This window comes from Muscardinus avellanarius (genome assembly GCF_963383645.1).
Source record: "Muscardinus avellanarius genome assembly, chromosome: 3".
In the NCBI taxonomy this organism is placed as follows: domain Eukaryota; kingdom Metazoa; phylum Chordata; class Mammalia; order Rodentia; family Gliridae; genus Muscardinus; species Muscardinus avellanarius.
This window is the reverse complement of record NC_137788.1, coordinates 74,583,918-74,603,196: the sequence shown is the minus strand read 5'-3', so window position 1 is coordinate 74,603,196 and position 19,279 is coordinate 74,583,918. Positions and strand designations below refer to the sequence as shown.

Here is a 19,279-nt window from a genome sequence, read left to right as displayed (position 1 = left end):
CTGGGATTACAGCCTTGCATCACCATGTCTGTCTAAGTTTAATTCTTAATTAATTTGCTCATTGTCTAAGAGCTAAACTACAGAGACTGTGATTATGAGTCAATGATACAATCACTGTCATAAGAAATGCCTTTGTATAGGCTTAACTGAAGAATATAAACATTTTTATGTCTATGTGTGTACGCACGCACATACATACACACAAACACACAAACATTCACACACCAATTTCTGTGGCAAAAGCTATTATTACAATCCTGAGTAGAGTTTTTGTTAGAATAGTGAGATTCTTCGTCCCTAACACATGTACTCATTTGGCCATTTAATTCCCAAAAGGAATTTTAGCAAGATATATGACTGGGTTTTTCCTGCTGGACCGGATTCATTCCTATTTATCAACTGAACAAATAGTTGTAGAAAGCTTACTGACTCTCACGCACCATTTTAGGCCCTGGTAATTGCCCTAAAATTTCCATTACATTGTTCTTTCCTAGTGGATATTTTAAAAGTACACCACTAGCCAGGTATGGTGGCACATTTCTGTAATCCCAACACTTGGGAGGCTAAAACAGGAGGATCATAGTTTCAGGGGCAATCTCAGTAACTTAGTGAGACTCTCAGCAATCTAGGGAGACCTTAGTTCAAAACAAATGTAAAAGGGGCTGGGGGTGTAGCTAGGAGGTAGAATGCTTCTGGATTCAATTCTCAGTACCACAAAAAAAAAAAAAAAAAACAAAAAAGAATAACAATATGCCCCCCCCCACACACACTGCATCACTAAGCTGTATTTTTAGGTGTTACAAATTTGCTGATTCCATGAGAAAATCTGGAAAAGAGTAGGAAATGTGCTCACCCAGAGGGCAGAGGGTGCCCTCGTGTTTGTGACTTCCCACACACTGAGAGAACGAGGCTCTGCAGATGTCCTGCAGCCTGCAGGCTTGGGTGTCTCATGGAACCTGTATTTTCCCAGCTCTTTCTCCCACATGTCTTTGCTGAACTACAAGCTTAGTCAAACCTCGACATTGCTGGGATGGTTGAGTCACTAATTTGAATTAAATCAGCTCCCCAAGTAGCCAGGCGAGGTGGGGCGCGGGTGGCACACACTTGTAATCCCAGCATTCAGGAGGCTGAGACCTGAGGATCGTAGTTTGTGGACAGCCTCAGCTACTTAGTGAGGCCCTCTGCAAAATAGCCTCAGCTACTTAGTAAGACCCTGTTTCAAAATAGCCTCAGCTACTTAGTGAGACCCTGTTTCAAAATAGCCTCAGCTACTTAGTAAGAGCCTGTTTCAAAATAATAAAGAATAAAAAAAAATAGGGGAGAGGATTTAGCTCAGAGGTTGAATGCCCCTGGATTTCATCCCCAGAACTGCAAAAAAAGAAAAAAAAAATCAGCTCCCAGAATTTCTGCACTATGTAAATTAAAATGCACAATTCTTTAAGTATCAAATTCCTCCTATTCTGGCACTAAAGCATAGCTAAATAGAGAAATGGAAGATGGAGGAGAGATCTTAATTAAGAAATACTGTCATCTTCTGATAGTGAAAAAAAAAAAAAAAAGCCCACACATGTATTGCTGGTGAAGGCTAGTGGTTCAAGAAGGAAACAGATGAAATCTAAGTCCAGGAGGCAAACAGATTTAAGAGGTGACAAGCTAGGCAGATGGAGGAGGAGGAAGTGGGAGACCCAGGACAAAGATGAGCACTGCCAAGATGGCTGTTTATGTCCTTTTGATATCAACACTAAAGCTCTACAGTCTCTCCATTAGAAAAGCTCTTGGCAGACTAAGGTCTTTAAAAAAAAAAAAAAAAAAAACCACCTTGATCATCACCCAGTTGTACCAAAGCCTGTTTAACTCCCTTCTGCCTGGCTGATGTCATCGCTCCCTACCCAGGATTGTACAGAGAGGGGTTTATACTCTCCCTGGGGAAGCTAAATGGACTCTCAAGGAGAAATGAAATTTAATTGATCGATCTTCACTTTTTTTCTAGCACTTTACAAGTTTGAGATTTTCTAGTAGAATAATTTATATAGTTTTAAAATATCCTCCTTTTAGCTATTTGTGTCCTTTTTGGAGGTGTTAAATGTGGAAGCAATTATCCTCTTCATGACAGGACTTCTTTTTTTTTTTTTGCTCAGTAAAGCTTTGTGCTTTGTGACACCTGATGCGTAGGTAAGAAATTTGGCTTATTTTCTATTAATTCGCAGTGCGTTTCTTTCCCTTAGAGAGCTAAAGGGTAGATGTACGCTTCTCTAAGAGATAAACCACAATCTGTTAAGTGTGTAGGAGGACACTAAGCGCTAAAAAGATGATGTTCTAGCAAAGTAGAATGTGAAAAATCTTCCTTTTGCATTACTCCATAACCATGGCACGGGGAAGAAAAAGCTGATTAAGTGGTTTCGCGGGAAGTAACTTAGAAAAAGGATAATCTTTTGGTTGAATCACTTCTTGTTAGTCTGAACTGGACTCATTTTTAGAGTGTATGAGGCACCATATTTTTAGTTCCTAGCCCCATGGATATGAAAGCCTCAGGTCCTTACTACTGCTCAGAGAGCTGGGGGGTTGCCAACAAGGAAGATAAAATAAGCTCTCTGATTTCATCCAGTGTATATAATTTGTGCCAAGAAAAAATATTTTTGACATTCAAAGAGGATAGTTTTGTTGTTGTTGTTGTTGTTGCTGTTGTTTATGGAATGAGTTGAGTCCCAAAGTAGATGGTTTGTGCTCTGCCAACACTGTGGCAATAGTTAATTGTCTTTGGGAACATGAAGCATTTTATTCTGTGGGAAAATGGTGCCAAAACACATTAAAAATGTGACTGCTTTGTCTATTTTCAGGCTCTAGGGAAAAAGTAGATCCTTTCGAAGCGGATGCCAGGACTGATACTCCTTTGGGGTCAATAGATATCATCCCAGGGCTGGCAGTAGATGAGTGCACAGGACAAGGAGTTTTCAAAATGCATTGAAGCTTTTGGAAGTAGGGGGAATATTTACAGGTGGTTGAAATTGACAAGAAAAAGTCCAATATGGCAAAATCATCAAAATAAGTTTAATAGCGCCTGCCATGTACAACAGCCATTCCACTAAGTCCTTCACACGCATCAGCTTAGCTGTGTGTCACTGCAGGAAACAGGTATGATTGTTGACTTCATTTTGCAGGTGTGAAAATCAAGGTAGAAAGAAGTTAATTAATTTCCTCAGGACCATAGTGCTCACAAAAGGTGTGACTGTGGAGGCAGAAAGAGAACTGGAATTTGAATCTCGAGGAATCTGAGTCCCAAAGCTGTGGATTTATTTTTAATTTTTAATTTTTAATTTTTTGGTGGTACTGGGGTTCCTGAAAGCCCTTCTACCCCCGGGCTACACTCCCAGACCTATTTTATACTTTATTATTTTTTGGAAACGAGTCTCTTAAGCCAGCAGGGCTGGCTTCGAACCTGTGAGATCCTCCTATCTCTGCCTCCCAAGCACGGGGATTACAAGCTTGCGCCACCACGCCCAGCACAAAGCTGTGGATTTAGATACTGACTTTGCAGGACCACTATGTAATGCTGCACTCAGGAATCCTTTTATGAGTGAGACCATTGGAGAAGCCAAAATTTGGTTGGTCTTTGAAGATGTTGGCAATCAAGGCCATCTGTATTGGAAAAGATGATGTAGTAGTTCACCTTTCCTTCTCTTTCACCTTTTCCTGTCCCTTCAAAGATTTCCAATGTTTGTTTTAACTGCATTCCTGACTCCAAAACCCAGGTTTCATTTTTATAGTATTTTTGTTTTCCAGAAGGGAGTACTGTTGGAGATACAAAGGCTGTTGACACTCTTTTAAAGATCTTTGCATTTCAATAGGAAAATGTTAAGGACTAAAAATGTTCCAAGTGACACAGGAGCCATTTCTAAATGTGATGCTTCAATCTCCATTTCAGACCGATAGAGATGGTATTTTCAGGCTGGCCCACTATTTGAGGCCCTCAAAGCATGTTGTGGAATCAGAGGTGGGAAACCTTCTTGTCTTCTGAAAGGCTCCTTATAGTACAGAAATGGGGAAAGAGAATTAAAGGAAGGAGCAAACACTGCACAGATGGAGAGTGATATAAAAAGGGGGCAGAAAACATGGAATCTCATAATGTGGTGCTGAATTTAAACTCCACCTCTGCCGGTTTCTAACCAAGTGATTATGGGCAGATGAATAAAAACCACCTTTATAAAAATACCTACTTTCTGGCCTTCTGAAGATTAAATAAGATAAAGACTGAAAAAGTCAGCAACCAAAGTCATGTCTACAGACAGGAAGTTCAGCCAGTGTTGACACCCTTCCCCTTTCCCACGCCTCAGTGTATATATGCAAGTTGGATGGCCATTAGGAAGGGAAACAATATAGATGGATGGAGATGGACTGCCCAGAGGAGAAAGAATATACGTTGTGAGCTCCTCAATCTTTGACGAGTCTTGCCTTGCTACACTCATTCATTTAACAGGCACCTGTTGATTGCTTCTGCAATTTTCTTGCGTTTGAGACAGACTCACTGCATTTAGATACTGACTTTGCAGGACCATGTCTTTATACATTAGGAATCTGATAAACTTAGCTAGCCAAAGGCACTAAAAAATTGCTGATATCGTTCTCTTGATCCCTCGTCAAATAGAGCTCCCAGTGAGAACTTCAGAAAGTTAAACATTGATCATTTTCTGTTATACTACATTATCCTGGAACACTCTGCACTGAGCACTCTATTTAATCAGAGCATATTTAATCAGCAGAACTAACACTAACCTCTGGCCATTGCTCTTTCTGGGAGGTAGACACATGTAGCATTGAAAAGATCAAAATATAGTCATTATTTACCTAGCTCTGAGACGCCACAGCAATTGAAACCACATAGAAAAAGAAGTTTATTATTTATTTATTTATTTATTTTTGGTGGTACTGGGGTTCCTGGAAACCCTTCTACCAACAGGTACACTCCCAGCCCTATTTTTATACTTTTTGATTTGGAAACAGGGTGTCTTAAGCCAGCGCACCTGGCTTCGGACCTTCGCGATCCTCCTGTCTCCGCCTCTCAAGCGCGGGGATTACAAGCGTGCGCCACCACGCCCGGAAAAACCACACAGACAAATTTAAAACACTGGATTTTAAAGAACTTCCTTGAATTTTAGTTGAGGGTCATGAATGACATTCTTGTTCTTCAACTAATCTATGATCCCTGGCTTTTAATTTTTAGACTAAACAGGCCAAAAAGGGTAGATATTTGTCAGGACTATACTAGAAACTGAAAAGAAGGAAACTTAATCCTGCCATGGCACTTTGCTATTGGGGGTTTGCCAAATGCTCCCTGAATGTCCCCTATCCTGCCCAGCTTTTGTGTACAAATAAGTTCATGACTGTGTTAATTTCTGAGTTTTCTGAGTCTTGTGGGTTTTTTTTTTTGTTGTTGTTGTTTTGTTTTGTTTTGATTTTGGGTGGTACTGGGATTCCTGAAAGCTCTTCTACCTCCGGGTTACACTCCCAGACCTATTTTATACTTTTTCATTTGGAAACAGGGTCTCTTAAGCCAACACACCTGGCTTCAAACCTGCACGATCCTCCTGTCTCCGCCTCCCAAGCACGGGGATTACAACCGTGCGCCACCACGCCCGGCTTGTGTTTTTTTTCACTAGTACACTGCTAGACTTGTCCCACCAAACTCTCCCATCTTCTGACAGCCTGACTTACATGTGTTCTGGAAATTTGCATCTATTGCATCCAGCTGCTGCCTCAACAGCTCTGCTCTGCTTCTACATGTCGGTCGCCCCTTCTCCTTAAGACAATTAGACCCAGAGGTTTCCCAGCATGTCTCCTGGTGCCATGCTCTCTATAGGTGCCACTAAACTGCTGGAGACTGTGCATTCCTGTAGAAAGAGGAAGAGAGAATGCTCATCCCTTACCCATGAACTTTGTGTCCATCTAGCACCTGGGCTTAAGCTAGAACTTCTCAGCACACAAGCAAACAGCTTCTTCTGATTTTGCCTATCACTCCTCCACCAACCCCATAACCTTCTGAGAGGCCAGCTGAGATGGAAGGAGAGCCATATCCCCCCTCCATCGTTTCCACCTGTCCCATATCTATCCCAGGTACCCATGAACAAACTTCAGCCAAAACACCAAAGTCTTCTCCTTTCTCCAAAAAAAGAAAAAGTCTTTATGGATATCATTTTAGGCAGATCTATGCCTGTGAGTCACCAGCCTCATATTTCCAGTCTTAATTTAGGCTCAGCTAGGCCCACGCTGCTACCCATTCATGAAGTTGTCTGTTTTTGCTGAGCTCATAGTCACGGGGGCCCTGAGACGTCATCAGGGTCTAGTGGTGTACAATTTTATCAGCCACGATTTCATCAGCCACCGTAGATGGTCAACAGGAGGACTAGCCTCGTCCAAGAGATCAGAATAGCAGAACTGCTTTCGAGGAGGTTATTAACTAATTTCAGCATGTCTGCCATTTGAATGAGATGGAGCTCAAAATGTGTATAATAATTGAGCTGAGAAGACACTGTTGTGTGTAGCTGATAGGAAGTATTTGTTTCTGTGGCCTTCTGCACACCATGGGGAGTTTGTTCTTGGGCCTTTGGTTTTCATAAAGCAGGAGAAGTCAGGGAGTCATGGAATCCAAATAGAAGGAAAGGTGTATCATTCTCTCCACTCAGGCTTCAGAAGAGATTGAAAGAGAACATGGGCAGGGGATGTATTTCTTTGTATAACATTATGTGATGTGTTTTAATGACCAAGATCCTCAGTGCTACGAAGCACCAAGAAGACACTGTTTTGTATAAGGCCTTTTCGTCTCCTACCTTTCTCTTTGGACTAGGACCTCCAATCATTCATTCTGGAATCAAAGACCTCAAGGTCTTGAAAACCACCCAGTCTGGATTTGAGGGATTCCTCAAGGACCAGTTCACTACTCTCCCTGAGGCAAAGGACCGGTTTTTTGCCACCCAGGTGTACTGCAAGTGGCGCTATCACCAGATCAAGGATGTGGACTTCGAGGCTACTTGGTATGACAGAGTGCTAGGACCTGGCACCAGGACAGGTGGTATCTGCCCTCTTCCCAGAGACCCAGAATTCATGGAGTCTTAGATCTAAAAGGGAAACTGAGGGACCTTTCAGTTCAATCTCTCCACTGTTCAGAAATCTCTTCTGTATTTTACATTATGAAATCAGTGGCTCCCATCTGGGTGTGATGCTCATGCCTGTAATCCTGGTCCTTGGGAGGCTGAGATGGGAGGGTTGCAGGTCTGAAGCCAGCCTCAGCAACTTAATAAGACCCTGTTTCAAAATAAAAAATAAAATCAGGTGTGGACGTAGCTGGGGGAATGCCCCTAGGTTCAATACCCAATACCAAAACCCCCAAAACAAAACAAATCAGTGGTCCTAAACATTACTGTGCATCAGAGTTTCTTGAGGACATTTTCTGAAGACCCCTGGGTCCATTCCAGAGGCTCTGATTCTGTAGGTATGTGGGTGGTGGGTGGGAGGATTTGTTTTGATTGCAAACTCCCAGGTGTTGTGATTCTAGTGGACCAAGGAGCACGCTTTAAAAAAACTGCATCAAATTGAGATTATACCTGGCCTTCATACCTTAGAGTGACATTCAGACAGGTACACAGGGTGACTATCCTTCCCATTTTGCCAGGAACCTTCCCAGTTTTAACTCTGAAATTCTTATGTCCCAGGAATTTCTTCATTCTCAGGCAAACTGGGACAATTGGTCATCCCAGGCTAAACTAAAAATGATATGATATTCATAGAAGTACTTTGCAAATGACAAATGCTTTAAAAATGTAAAGGTATGATTATGATGATAATGTCTTTGACAAGGAATAATTAGGCTTCTGAACTCCCGGGGCTTGCTTTTTGACTAGGTATCTTATTCCTTTGCTAAAGTTCTAATTGTTAGACATTTCTACCCAGTGATGAGCTGGAATCTGCTCCTCCCCCACATAGCTTCCTCCCACTGGTATAGCTTTTCTCAGCTTCTTAAATTATGCGATAGGTTTTAAAATGCTTGACGAGAATGTCACCTTGGTCCTCTGTTTCCTTTTTCATTTTGAGTACTCCCCCGAGGCAGCAGGAGCCTACTGTATTTATGTTGAGAAGAGCATGATATTGAACATGCCAGGGTCAGAGCTAGGCTGCTAAAGACAGAGGCTCAAAGGTCCCTTAACTTTTGAGCCAAATTTATCATCTCTAAATTGGTGATAATAATAGTACCTGTTTCAGCTATATTGAGAAGTCAGTGACATCATCACATAAGATTTTTCGCACAGTCTAGTACAAAATAAAACCTCTCAGGTTCAAGGAACCAGTCTAGCACAGCAGTGGGAAGGTGAGGGTGTGTGGGAGTCCTCTCAGGGTTCTTCAACTATGGTGGGAGAATTGTTCAGAAATGCCTGTTTGACCATGGTGCCATTCTATTAGGACAGCCTGGTGGCATTCAGTGTTTGTTGAATGGTGTGTGTGTGTGTGTGTGTGTGTGTGTGTGTGTGTGTATGTGTGTAGGTGAAAAAAAAAGAAATGTTTTAGTGTGTTCTTTTTTAACATTACTTTTAATATTCCTTTTTAAAATTAATATTCCTTTTTTAATATTCCTTTTTTAAATCATCAGTGAAATTATTTTCTAGGGAACAGAAATGTCATTATTTCTTAGGGTTTTTTGTTTTTTGTTTTTGTTTTTCTTTCCTGGGTAGAGGGCCGGGTGGTACTTGGAATTGAGCCCAGGGGTGTTCTATTACTGAGCTCTACCCCAGGCCTATTTAATTTTTTTGTTTTGAGACAGGGTCTTACTGTTACTCTGCATGGGCCTTGAACCTGCCATCCTGTTTCAGTCTCTCACGTGCTGAGATTATAGGTGTGCACCACTGTATCTGGCACTACTTCTTAGTTTTATAACGCATCCCTAAAATACCTTTGAATGAGAGGCCTCAATCTCCCTCTCTGTGTCTTAGGGGCATTGTTCGGGACACCATCCTGGAGAAGTTTGCTGGGCCCTATGACAAAGGCGAGTACTCACCCTCGGTCCAGAAGACCCTCTATGACATACAAGTGCTCTCCCTGAGCCGGCTTCCTGAGGTAGGTTTTTATCATTTGCCATGATGAGGACAGAGAGAACTTGTGTCTTTCATCAGCTCTGAGAAAGAGTTGAAAGTTAAAATAAGAAAGTGGAAGACACATGAAAAATGACATCTGTTGTTGTTCAAAAGCTTGTTATAGCAAGTGAGAAGAGAAAAAAAAATGGAAAAATCTGCTCGGCCTAAAAACACAGGCCACTGCTATACTTCTTTAGTTTTACTGAAAATTCTTTGAGTCCTTTCAACCTGCCACTGATTTAAGCCAATATTCAGAACATTATGCATTGAAATGCTTTGATGGGGAGATAATTAGAGGAGGTTTTATGTTTCAATAGATATAAAGAAAGATAGATCTAGAGAGATTCATTTCATTCATCCATCTATTTATTTAATCTTATTGGTTATTATGTCTTTGACAGAACACAAGGGATACAAAGATGAATCAGACAATGTTCCTACTCACAAAGAGCTCATCATTCAATGAGCAAAGAAAATAAAGAAGTCAGGCATGGTGATGCATGCCTGTAATCCCAGTACTTGGGAGGTTGAGATAGGAGGATTGCAGGTTCCAGGACAGCCTCAATAATTTAGTGAGACCCTGTTTCAAACTAAAAAATAAAAAGGGTTGGGGGTATAATTCAGAGATAGAGCATCCTTGGGCTCAATCCCCAGTACAGGAAAGAAAGAAAGAGAGGAAGAAAGAAAGAGAGAAAGAAAGAAAGAGAGAAAGAAAGAAACAAAGAAAGAGAAAGAAAGAAAAGAAAAGAAATAAACAGCATAAGGTTGTAGATAATTATGGAAATATATAGGAGGTATCTCAGGTATAGGGGATAGTGTCATACAGATTTTCTGAAAGGGTAGGTATGTGTGTTGAGTCTTTATGGACAAGTAGGGGTAATCTTCATTTATACTCAAGGGTGAGGTAGATATGGAGACAGGAGCTAGCATGGTCCCGTGTTTACCACAAAGGGTCGACTGTATATGAAGTTCTAGGAGTGAAACTCTTCCCATGTGCCAACACCAGCAAGAAGCAGTCATAAAGTCCTTTGTAGGCTTATCTGTAGAGTCTTTATTTTATCCTGAAAACTCTCAGGAGCCACTGAGGAGTTTACGTAGGGTGTGGCATGGCCCAATCATCATTATGGAAAACCACCCAGTGTGGTGAATGGAAAGGATGATGGAGACCAGGCAAGGAGGCCTGTTGGGATACTGTTGCAGAAATCTGGGAGGGAGATCCTGGGCCTAGGCCTCAATGGAGTTGGAGAAGAGAAGTACCACCGTCACATTGGGACAGTTGGGACTTCACCATGGTGCAGCATTGCAGTACCCTCAGGCCTTCTTCTGGCTCTGCCTCCATCCAGTGGGTGAAGAATTGCTGGGCCCAAGGCAACAAAATCTTCAGGGGCTCATGTATCTTTTCCCAGAATTTCCTGCCTCAATATTCCTGAGACTTCTTCCAAAACCTGGGCAAATTTCTTCCAGAGAGCCATCTTCCAGAAGGCAGATCATGCTAATAGTGTGCACACCTTTAGGCCTGAGAGTGGGCAAAGGGCAAATGTTGGCAGGAGGGACAGGTGGGGCTTGACATGCAGGTCCAAGAGAGAAGCTGGGCTGGCCCTTCCCATGTTGCATGTCTTGTCCTCACATTCCGAAGAGTTAGATAATTTTAAATTAAAACTTAGCCTTTCAGGTTTTATGTGATGAAGGTATAATCATCAGGTTAGAAGAATAGAACCTATTTCACTCAAATGGCTTTCAGCTTAATTTTTAACTTTTGGATTCTTATACATTTGGTATGTGGCTCTCCAGTTATGTTCTTACTCTGGGGGTTGTAAATGTTAGGGATTAGGCCTGATGAGGAAGGAATGGAATGAGGAGGGATTTTGTATGTAGACTGGCCAGTTCTTGGGGAACAGCTGAATGCTGCAGAGATCTGCCATGTTTCTGCCTCAAGGAACCCTTACTCTTCAGAGAAGCAGGTTCTGTACACCGGGGGAAGAAGTAGGCTACTATTTAATAAGAGGACGAGCTGGAGAGAACAATGTTGATAAGTAGAGGGACATCAGAAAGTATCCCAGAGGCAGAGCTGGAAACTGGATGAGGGCTAGCGGCCAGGGGATGGAGTGACAGAGAAAGAGAGATTCACAGTTGCCCAATGTGATATGTGCTGTTGTGGATTCCAGATAGACGATATGGAAATCAGCCTGCCAAACCTTCACTACTTTAACATAGATATGTCCAAAATGGGACTGATCAACAAGGAAGAGGTAAGAGAATTATTTAAAATATTTAAAGCACATCTCTGCCCTGTCCTCTTTATGCCTCTTGGTAAACTTTGGATGATAATGTCATGGACTAAAACTCTTAGCGACTGCTGCTGTGGGGAATATTTATAGTTGCCACTGATTAGAGCCCTCTGAGGCTCTGGGACTTCTAATGTCTAAGGCTGGAGTACCCGACAAGTGGGTGGCTGATTGTAGAGGAGGCTTGGAAGTTGCAGAGAGGAAAAGACACAGAAGGAACAGAGCGTGCCCAAGGAAACAGCACTGAGATCTACTTCTCGGAAAAGTGCCCCCAAGGTCACAGCTTCATTCTTCTTCCATCATGAAGCAACAAGACAAGATTCTATTTTTGTTTGCTTTCACCATCTCTACCTTTTGACTAAGCAGTCTATTCAGTAGCCCGTAACCCATGGGGAAGATGAAAGAGTGCTTGTGTTTTTCTAGCTGCAACTGCATAGACATGATGGGAAGATTCATGTATTGAAAGGAGACCTTTGTCTTGGAAAACACACCAGCCCTGACTTGTTTTCAGCTGTTGCAGAAGGTTAAACCACTCAGTTTGTCTGAGGAAGTGGCCTGAAGGCCTGACTGGTGGTCTCTGTGGTCAGTCCCGGGAGATCAGAACTGTCCTTCCCCCATGGACTGATCAGAATGGTAGGATTTCTCCATCATTCAGTCCATCTGAAAACATCCTTTTGGATAATGTCTTTTAGTATGTGTGTGGCCATGAAAGAGGGAAGGGGCCACCTGTTGGCATGGCTCTGCTGCTGAGGAATCACATCCTTTGGGGGATACATGTTAATAAAGGGACTTCTAGGAGGTCCAATATTCTGGACCCACTGACCTAGGAGTCTTATTATCTTTCTGGCCAGGTACCTAGTTTCTGTTCTTCAAATGATATTGGTGGATTTCACTGGGTTCTGCTCTATCATCAGTTGAAGGTGGACCTTGAGGGTGGCAATGGAAAACAAAGGTCATGCTTAGGCATGGTAGAAATTATTTAAGGCCCTGAGTTGGAGAGTAGGGCAACCTTGGTGCCACACATCATTCCTTCAGCTGAAAGGATGGGCAACACTATTTACTTCAGAGGAAGGAAAGGATAGCGACTACCAGCACTTTGTTAATTACGATGTAAAGCCTTTCTACAGTGATTACCTGCTAAAGTGCAGAAGAGAGACCTGGAAGGAATCCTAGCTATGTCCAACAGAGGCAAAACAAATGGATCCAAATGGAAAGAGAATCAGGTGCCATGACTCAAGTTGTAGTCCAGGACACCAGGCCAAGATGGGAGGGTCTACCTGGGGCCCCCTGAGCTGCAGACCTGCACTGATCTCTTTGAGGGCTTGCCCGTGGGCTGAAAACACAATAGCCCTTCCTGTAAGAAGACAGACTCACCACCTCCTCTCAAATCCCAGCTGGGGCCTGGAGGCAGAAAGGCAGAGTTCTTTTCGGTTAGGGCTGCATAAATGCACCTGCATGTCTGAACATGCTATCCCTACACATTTGGGGTGGCTAGAGCCCCTCTAGGACCCTTACCCAGGTGGGTACAAAGTGAAGGCAGCACATGAGAAGTAGGAAATTGAGGCACACTGACAGCAGCAGAGAAGTGACAAGTGGCTGGATTGGGAGGCAGAAGAACTCTAGAAGCAGAGCTGTGGGGAGCAGTTAGCATTGTGCTAACAGCCCGGTGAACCTCACATGCTCCCGAGGGCACGCCTGGATTATAGCACTGGACAATGATTGATGTCCAAAGTGAGCCATCAAGAAAAGGTCAAATTGCATTCACTACACTTTGTTTAAAAAGCAGGGATATATAATGCATTTTAGAAACATTTATATCTCAGCGATTTAAAAAGTATAAGACTCTTTATTTTTCTTAAAAATCAGTTTCTCTCTCAACTGTTGCCAGAAAAATAAGCCGTTGTCATGTTTGAAGTAACTTTACTGCAGGGCATATATATTTTCCTACTTAACTGGTGATGCTTTTGTTGTTTTAAAATTTCATAGAAAGAACAGAGCTATTTTGATGTTTCTGAAGTTACCATGTGGTTTTTCTGCAGGTCTTGCTGCCATCAGATAATCCATATGGCAAAATCACCGGTACAGTCAAGAGGAAGCCGTCTTCAAGGCTGTGATGTGTGGCCACTGACAGGAGTCCACTTTTCAGTTGAAGAATTACTTAAGTCATTTGCGATGCTGGAGATCATAATGTGTTAGCCATGAAAATATTCAACCGAGCATAGCGATTTATTAATTTTTCTCCCGTATAATGTAATTTATTTCTCTACACTTAGTGCAGCAAGACATTGTGTGAATTATTAGTAAGGATAACATGCTTTGTCGATAGAGTTCACTTTTAAAACACTAAGCAGTATTAGGATAATTACAAATCAATATTTCTTTTTGGTGGTCTTGTGCCTTCTTATCTTAGAGAAGATTTAGAATGAGTTTATTAAGAAGATGGTAGTGAGCCAGGCGTGGTGGCGCACGCTTGTAATCCCAGCATTTGGGAGGCAGAGACTGGAGGATTACGGTTTGCAGACAGCCTCAGCTACTTAGCGAGGCCCTTTGCAACTCAGTGAGACCCTGTTTCAAAAATAAAAAGACTAAAAAATAGGCTTGGGGTGGGCTCAGAGGTAGAATGCCCCTGAGTTCCATCCCTGGTACCACACACACACACACACACACACACACACACACACACACACACAAGATGGTAGTGTCATTTCAATTAATTTGAGCACACATTTAAGCATTTAAGAAATATTTTATTGTAGAAAGTAATAAAATTATATTAAAAACATTACCATTCTGACTTCAATTTTTAACAATTTTTAGCATATGTATTATTGGTAGTTTATTTCTACTCTGAACATACTTTTTTGATCTGAGTGTATTAATATTATTACCTTTTACAGCATTTAGAAAATATTTAATACACTGGGAGGTATTAAATAAGAATAAATTTTTCTTTGAATAATGTACCCTTTGGTACAAAGAGCCATACTTAATAGATGTTAAGTGAATATACAAATATATGAAGATGTATATAGAGAGAAGACTAGAAAGTATATACATAAAAAATATCAGTAATGATGATTTCCAGATGATGAGAATATGAGTGACTTTTATTTTTCACCATGTAATTTTCTGAATCTTCCAAATATGAACATTTATTGCTTTCATAATCACAGAAATAAATATAATTGATGATTAAAGATTAATACAGATTTGAGGGCTAATTATCTTCAATTTTTATTATTTGACTAATACTATTATATACAACAATGCTTCATAAATTGCAATTTCATAAACCTATGGTTAAAGCCGACTGACATGAACATTCTAGATAAACTTCCTCCCTTTTTAAAATGTTCCCTCGCTTTTGTAAAAATTAAAATCATCATTATTTTAGAAATGCTTACGTATGAGCCCTTCATATAGTCTAATGATTCTGCTTCATTCACCTTTTTACTATTACCACCTAAAGTTGTATGACTTGTATCAGTCAACTTTCCATCTCCATCACTATAGCTAAACACCTGAAGCAATTAACTTAAATGGAGAAAAGGTTTACTTTTGGATCACATTTCTGGAAGTTACAATTTGAGATCAGGTGGCTCCTTTCCTCTAGGCCTCTTGTAAGCAGCACATCACGATGGGACTGGAGGCTGTGAAAGAGCAAAGCCACTTATATCTTAAAGCAGAGGAAAAGACACAGGTGCCACGACCCCTTTGGAGAGCCTGCTCCCAATGACCCAAGACCTCCCACAAGGCCCTGTCTCTTAAAAGATCCACCACCTCCCTGTTACACCACCCTGGGGACCAAGCATTAACACATGGCCTTTGGGCACACTCATCCAAACCATAGCAATGGTGTAGCGGCTAATCACATACTCACTTCCTTATTTGTAAACAACAGGTAAGAACAGAACCTGCTCCGTGGGTCTTTTGAGCTTTATGCTCAAAAGTTGATGTAAAATGTTAATTTTTCACATAATTAACTATACACACAGTTAATTTAATACATAGCTCACCTAATTTATTCCATTAATTTCAAAAGTTCATGTAAAATGTTAATGTAATGAGTTCATGTAAAAAACTACAGTAGTATTTGTGACTGACACATATGATTTTCTATATCGCTTTTTTCCCCCATTATTACTAGACTCAAGTCAGTCATCTTAGCCTCATTGGGTCGGGAGGTGATAGGAGGGGCTGAGAGCAGCAAACTCTAGAAGATGCTGGAGGCCATTCAGAAGCTTGGAAGCAGCAGGGGAGAAGATGAAATGATTTGATAAGGAAAGTCTTGTGTTACACTGAGTACTCATGTCACAAAGCGTATACTTCATATAACTTGCATGGCCAAATGGCTGGTACATTTTATTACTCTCTTAATTTGATACTTCTCTTCCAAGAGGAAAGAGTCTAGCATGACTTTTTCTAGAAATGCATGAGCAACAAAGAACTTAATTAGGCCTTTCTTACTTGATGTTCTTTTGTTAATAAAAGTCTTAGAAACACTGTTTTTTTTTTTTTTCTTAATCAGAGAAGCCCATGTTAGTGCAGAATCTAGCGCAGGATCCTTAGACAGGAATTATGGACCGTTTTATACATTTTTGAATTTTGCTTCTTTTGAACTCCTAACACATTTATTGTAATGGATTGCAAATGAGCTGCTGGATGTTATTCCCCAGGTACGTGGCGGGAAAACCTGAAGTCTGTCCACTTGTCAAGGGCCAGGCTCCTGTTTTGTGAAGAATGTTTTTCTGTGGTTAGAAGTGTACGCTGTGTGCTAAAATGTAGCTTGGGTTTCACCTGCTCCTTCCCAACCCTGGCATGTGGGCAGGCTGAACTGTGAACACCTGTGAGGTCACCGGTATCAAATGCTTGATGACTTTGCTCCAGTTGGCTGGAGGGGTTCTGTTCCAATTTCCTGGGAAGCAGAACTGCTCTCATAACACTCACTCTGCTTCCTTCTCCCAATCCCCTCTATCTTTCCCCCCAACCTCATATCAAGTATTCTTATAAAGGAATAATGCAGGTGATTCCAAGGCCATGTCTTGCATGGAGATAGTTTGTGTGGTGTCAAATGGAGCAAGCTATCATTTGGGGCTGTGGTTTTGGCAGTCAAGAATCTGGTTAAGGCCTTCTCCATATCCCCTTAACCCATAGCTTTCATAATGTCACCCATAACTTTTCATAGCAACAGATTCAGAAAGCATATGCTGTTCCATTCCTTTTTATAGTCAGACATAAATTCATACCATCCCTTATTTTTAAAAGCTGATTTCTCTTTTTTTCTATCTCCATGTAGTAAAAATAAATCTTTTGAGACAGCATTTTATTTATTTTTCATTGAAACAGAATTTATATTTTTCAATCACCTATGAGTTTTAACTGCAGAACATTTGGTCTCTCTTCTAACCCTTTTATGCTTTATTTAAAAAGAGCTTTTCTTTCCTTCAGACTCTGAGCTTTGTGGACGTTGCCCTTGCCTGTGGCCTTTGCAAACCTTTGCTACATACCCAAATTTAGTTTGTTTCCAAGAAGATGGATCACAAGCTTCCTAACTAGACATATTTTTTGCTTCTGGAGACTTTGAAACACAATCTTTTTGCATTCTTCAAGGTTTTTGTTCTCATTTCTCTTAGAGCTCAGTGGCCTCACATTCTCCCACTTGGCCAGACTCCATTTCAGAAATTCTTAAATATTTTTGGGACCTGTTGAGACACTATGGAGAATATAGTGGCTAAAGATCTTCTTCCCAGAAAAATGTTCCTTTGTGTCTCTGCAGGTGCCTCTGCCTCTACTAAGAAGCCAGTTTACTTAAAATATAAAGGAATCCATTAGGAATTTTCCACTTGAGTGCATTCAACCAAGCTCAGAAGATAAGTATACTGCTTACCTTTATATGAGAAAGAGAAGTATATCTACAATAAAAGAGCCCAGAAGTCCTAGTTTCTTAAAGCTACCATAACAAGTTATCATAAAGTTGGTGTCATAAAATAACAGGCAGCTGGGCATTGGTGGTGAATGCTTGTAACCCTAGTACTTGGGAGGCTGAAGCTGGAGGGTTGCAGGTTCAAGGACAGCCTCAGCAATTTAGTGAGGCTCTCAGCAACCTAGTAAGACCCTGTTTCCAAATAAGAAATAAAATTGGTCTGCAGATGTAGCTTAGAGATAGAGTGCCTCTGGGTTCAAGTCCTAGTAACACACACACACACACACACACACACACACACACACACCTTCTGGAGGTCAGAAGTCCAAAATCAAGATGTTAGTGGGTAGCCGGGCGTGGTGGCGCACGCTTGTAATCCCCGCGCTTGGGAGGCGGAGACAGGAGGATCGCGCAGGTTCGAAGCCAGCCACGCTGGAGTAAGAGACCCTGTTTCAAAAATATAAAATAGGTCTGGGAGTATAGCCCAGAGGTAGAAGGGCTTCCAGGAACCCCAGTACCACCAAAAAAAAATATGTTAGTGGGTGATACCCCTGCCATGGCTCTGGGGGTCCCCTGTTCTTGTCTCCTTCTTGGCTCATGGCTACATCATTCTTTTCTTAGCCTTCCAAGGCCACATTGTCTGACTGTTAGTTAGACCTTCTCTGTGTGACTCCAAGAAAAATGTTTGTCATTGGATTTGGGGACCATCTGGACATTCAGGGTAATCTTCTTATCTCAAAATCTTTAATGACATCTGAAAAAAACTTCTTCATATAAGGTCACATTTGCAGGCTCTAGTAAATAGGAGGTGGACTTTTGTGTTGAGGGATCACCATTCAGTTCACTACAACTAAGGAGATAGTAGGCTTCTTAAGAGCAGCTTTTCTGGTATACAAAGATCTTTAGCTACAAACAGGTTATTATTACCCTCAGATCTGGGGAATGGTTTGATCAGCTGTCACCTAGACATTTACAGCTGGGCGAAGAGCATGGACTTTGGATTCAAAGTGTTAGATATTAGACTGGGTCCCACTAGCCCTGCAGTGTGACCTTGAGCAAGTTATTGTAAGATTCAGTTTCTTCTTTTGTCAGGTGGGAATGATAACATTACCTACCCTCCAGGGCACAGAGTAACAAGCCGTAGGACAGATTAACTGAAACTATGCATGAGTTAGAATGCTTTTGCTGCCAAGTAAATGAATACCTAGGAGTGCCTTAAGTAGAAAGGACATCTTGTTCAATTAAGAGGTTTAGAAGCAGGAAACCTGGAATTAATTTGACAGCTCAGTGGTGTCATAAGGACATGGACTTGTTCCATCCTCTGCTGTACCATTACTGTGTGTGGTAATGTCTTCTCTGCATCCACAAAATGGGAGACAGAGTTTCTGTGAAAGACGCTGTGGTACATTTACCCAGACCTCTCTTGAGACCAAAACACTAGTTCTCTTCAGATGCCAGAAGTATTGGCCTCTGCTGGCATAAGAGTTGAATCACTCTGCAGGAACTGCCTTTGGTTGAAGGAAGCCATCACTCTCAAGTTTATCTCCTTCCTTGAGACAACTCTCATCCAAACTCTAGTCCAGGTGAGAGATGGAAAATCGTGACCCCCGGGCCTCAGTTGGGATATAGTTCAGTGGGCCACTCCAGCTCCAGAGCTTCTGGTTGCCTGAGGTTTCTATGGCAACTCCTCAGCTTCTTTTTCTGCTCAAGTCTGCTTCATTCACTCCTCACAGGCATCACTCCAACTAGAAAGTGCTCCTTCATGAGCCTCCTACATGGACACCTCAGGACCTTCACTGTATTTTCCTTGGGGTAGCTGACCTGTGATACTAGGGGTAGATTTTAGGAAGAAGATTTTAATGTGGGCTTTTGGAGCTGGATTGCCCACTGGTAGCTGGCAATGAGCCCCTAAAATGCTGAAATGATGCAATTGTTAATATTTTCCCCAGAGATGA

At 41.6% G+C, this 19,279-nt stretch overlaps 1 protein-coding gene across 1 annotated transcript in view; it reads left to right on the top strand.

Annotated features, from left to right (window-relative positions):
- LOC308261504 (uricase) overlaps positions 1-13,515 on the top strand; it is a gene marked incomplete at its 3' end in the record, with an annotated part of 35,959 nt that extends 22,444 nt beyond the window's left edge. The window contains exons 5-8 of the mRNA XM_080693477.1: positions 6,839-7,025; positions 8,976-9,099; positions 11,282-11,365; positions 13,441-13,515. Of these exons, the coding sequence (XP_080549603.1) occupies positions 6,839-7,025; positions 8,976-9,099; positions 11,282-11,365; positions 13,441-13,515 (470 nt within the window). The remainder of the gene's footprint in view (positions 1-6,838; positions 7,026-8,975; positions 9,100-11,281; positions 11,366-13,440) is intronic.
- Positions 13,516-19,279: the final 5,764 nt, after the last annotated feature.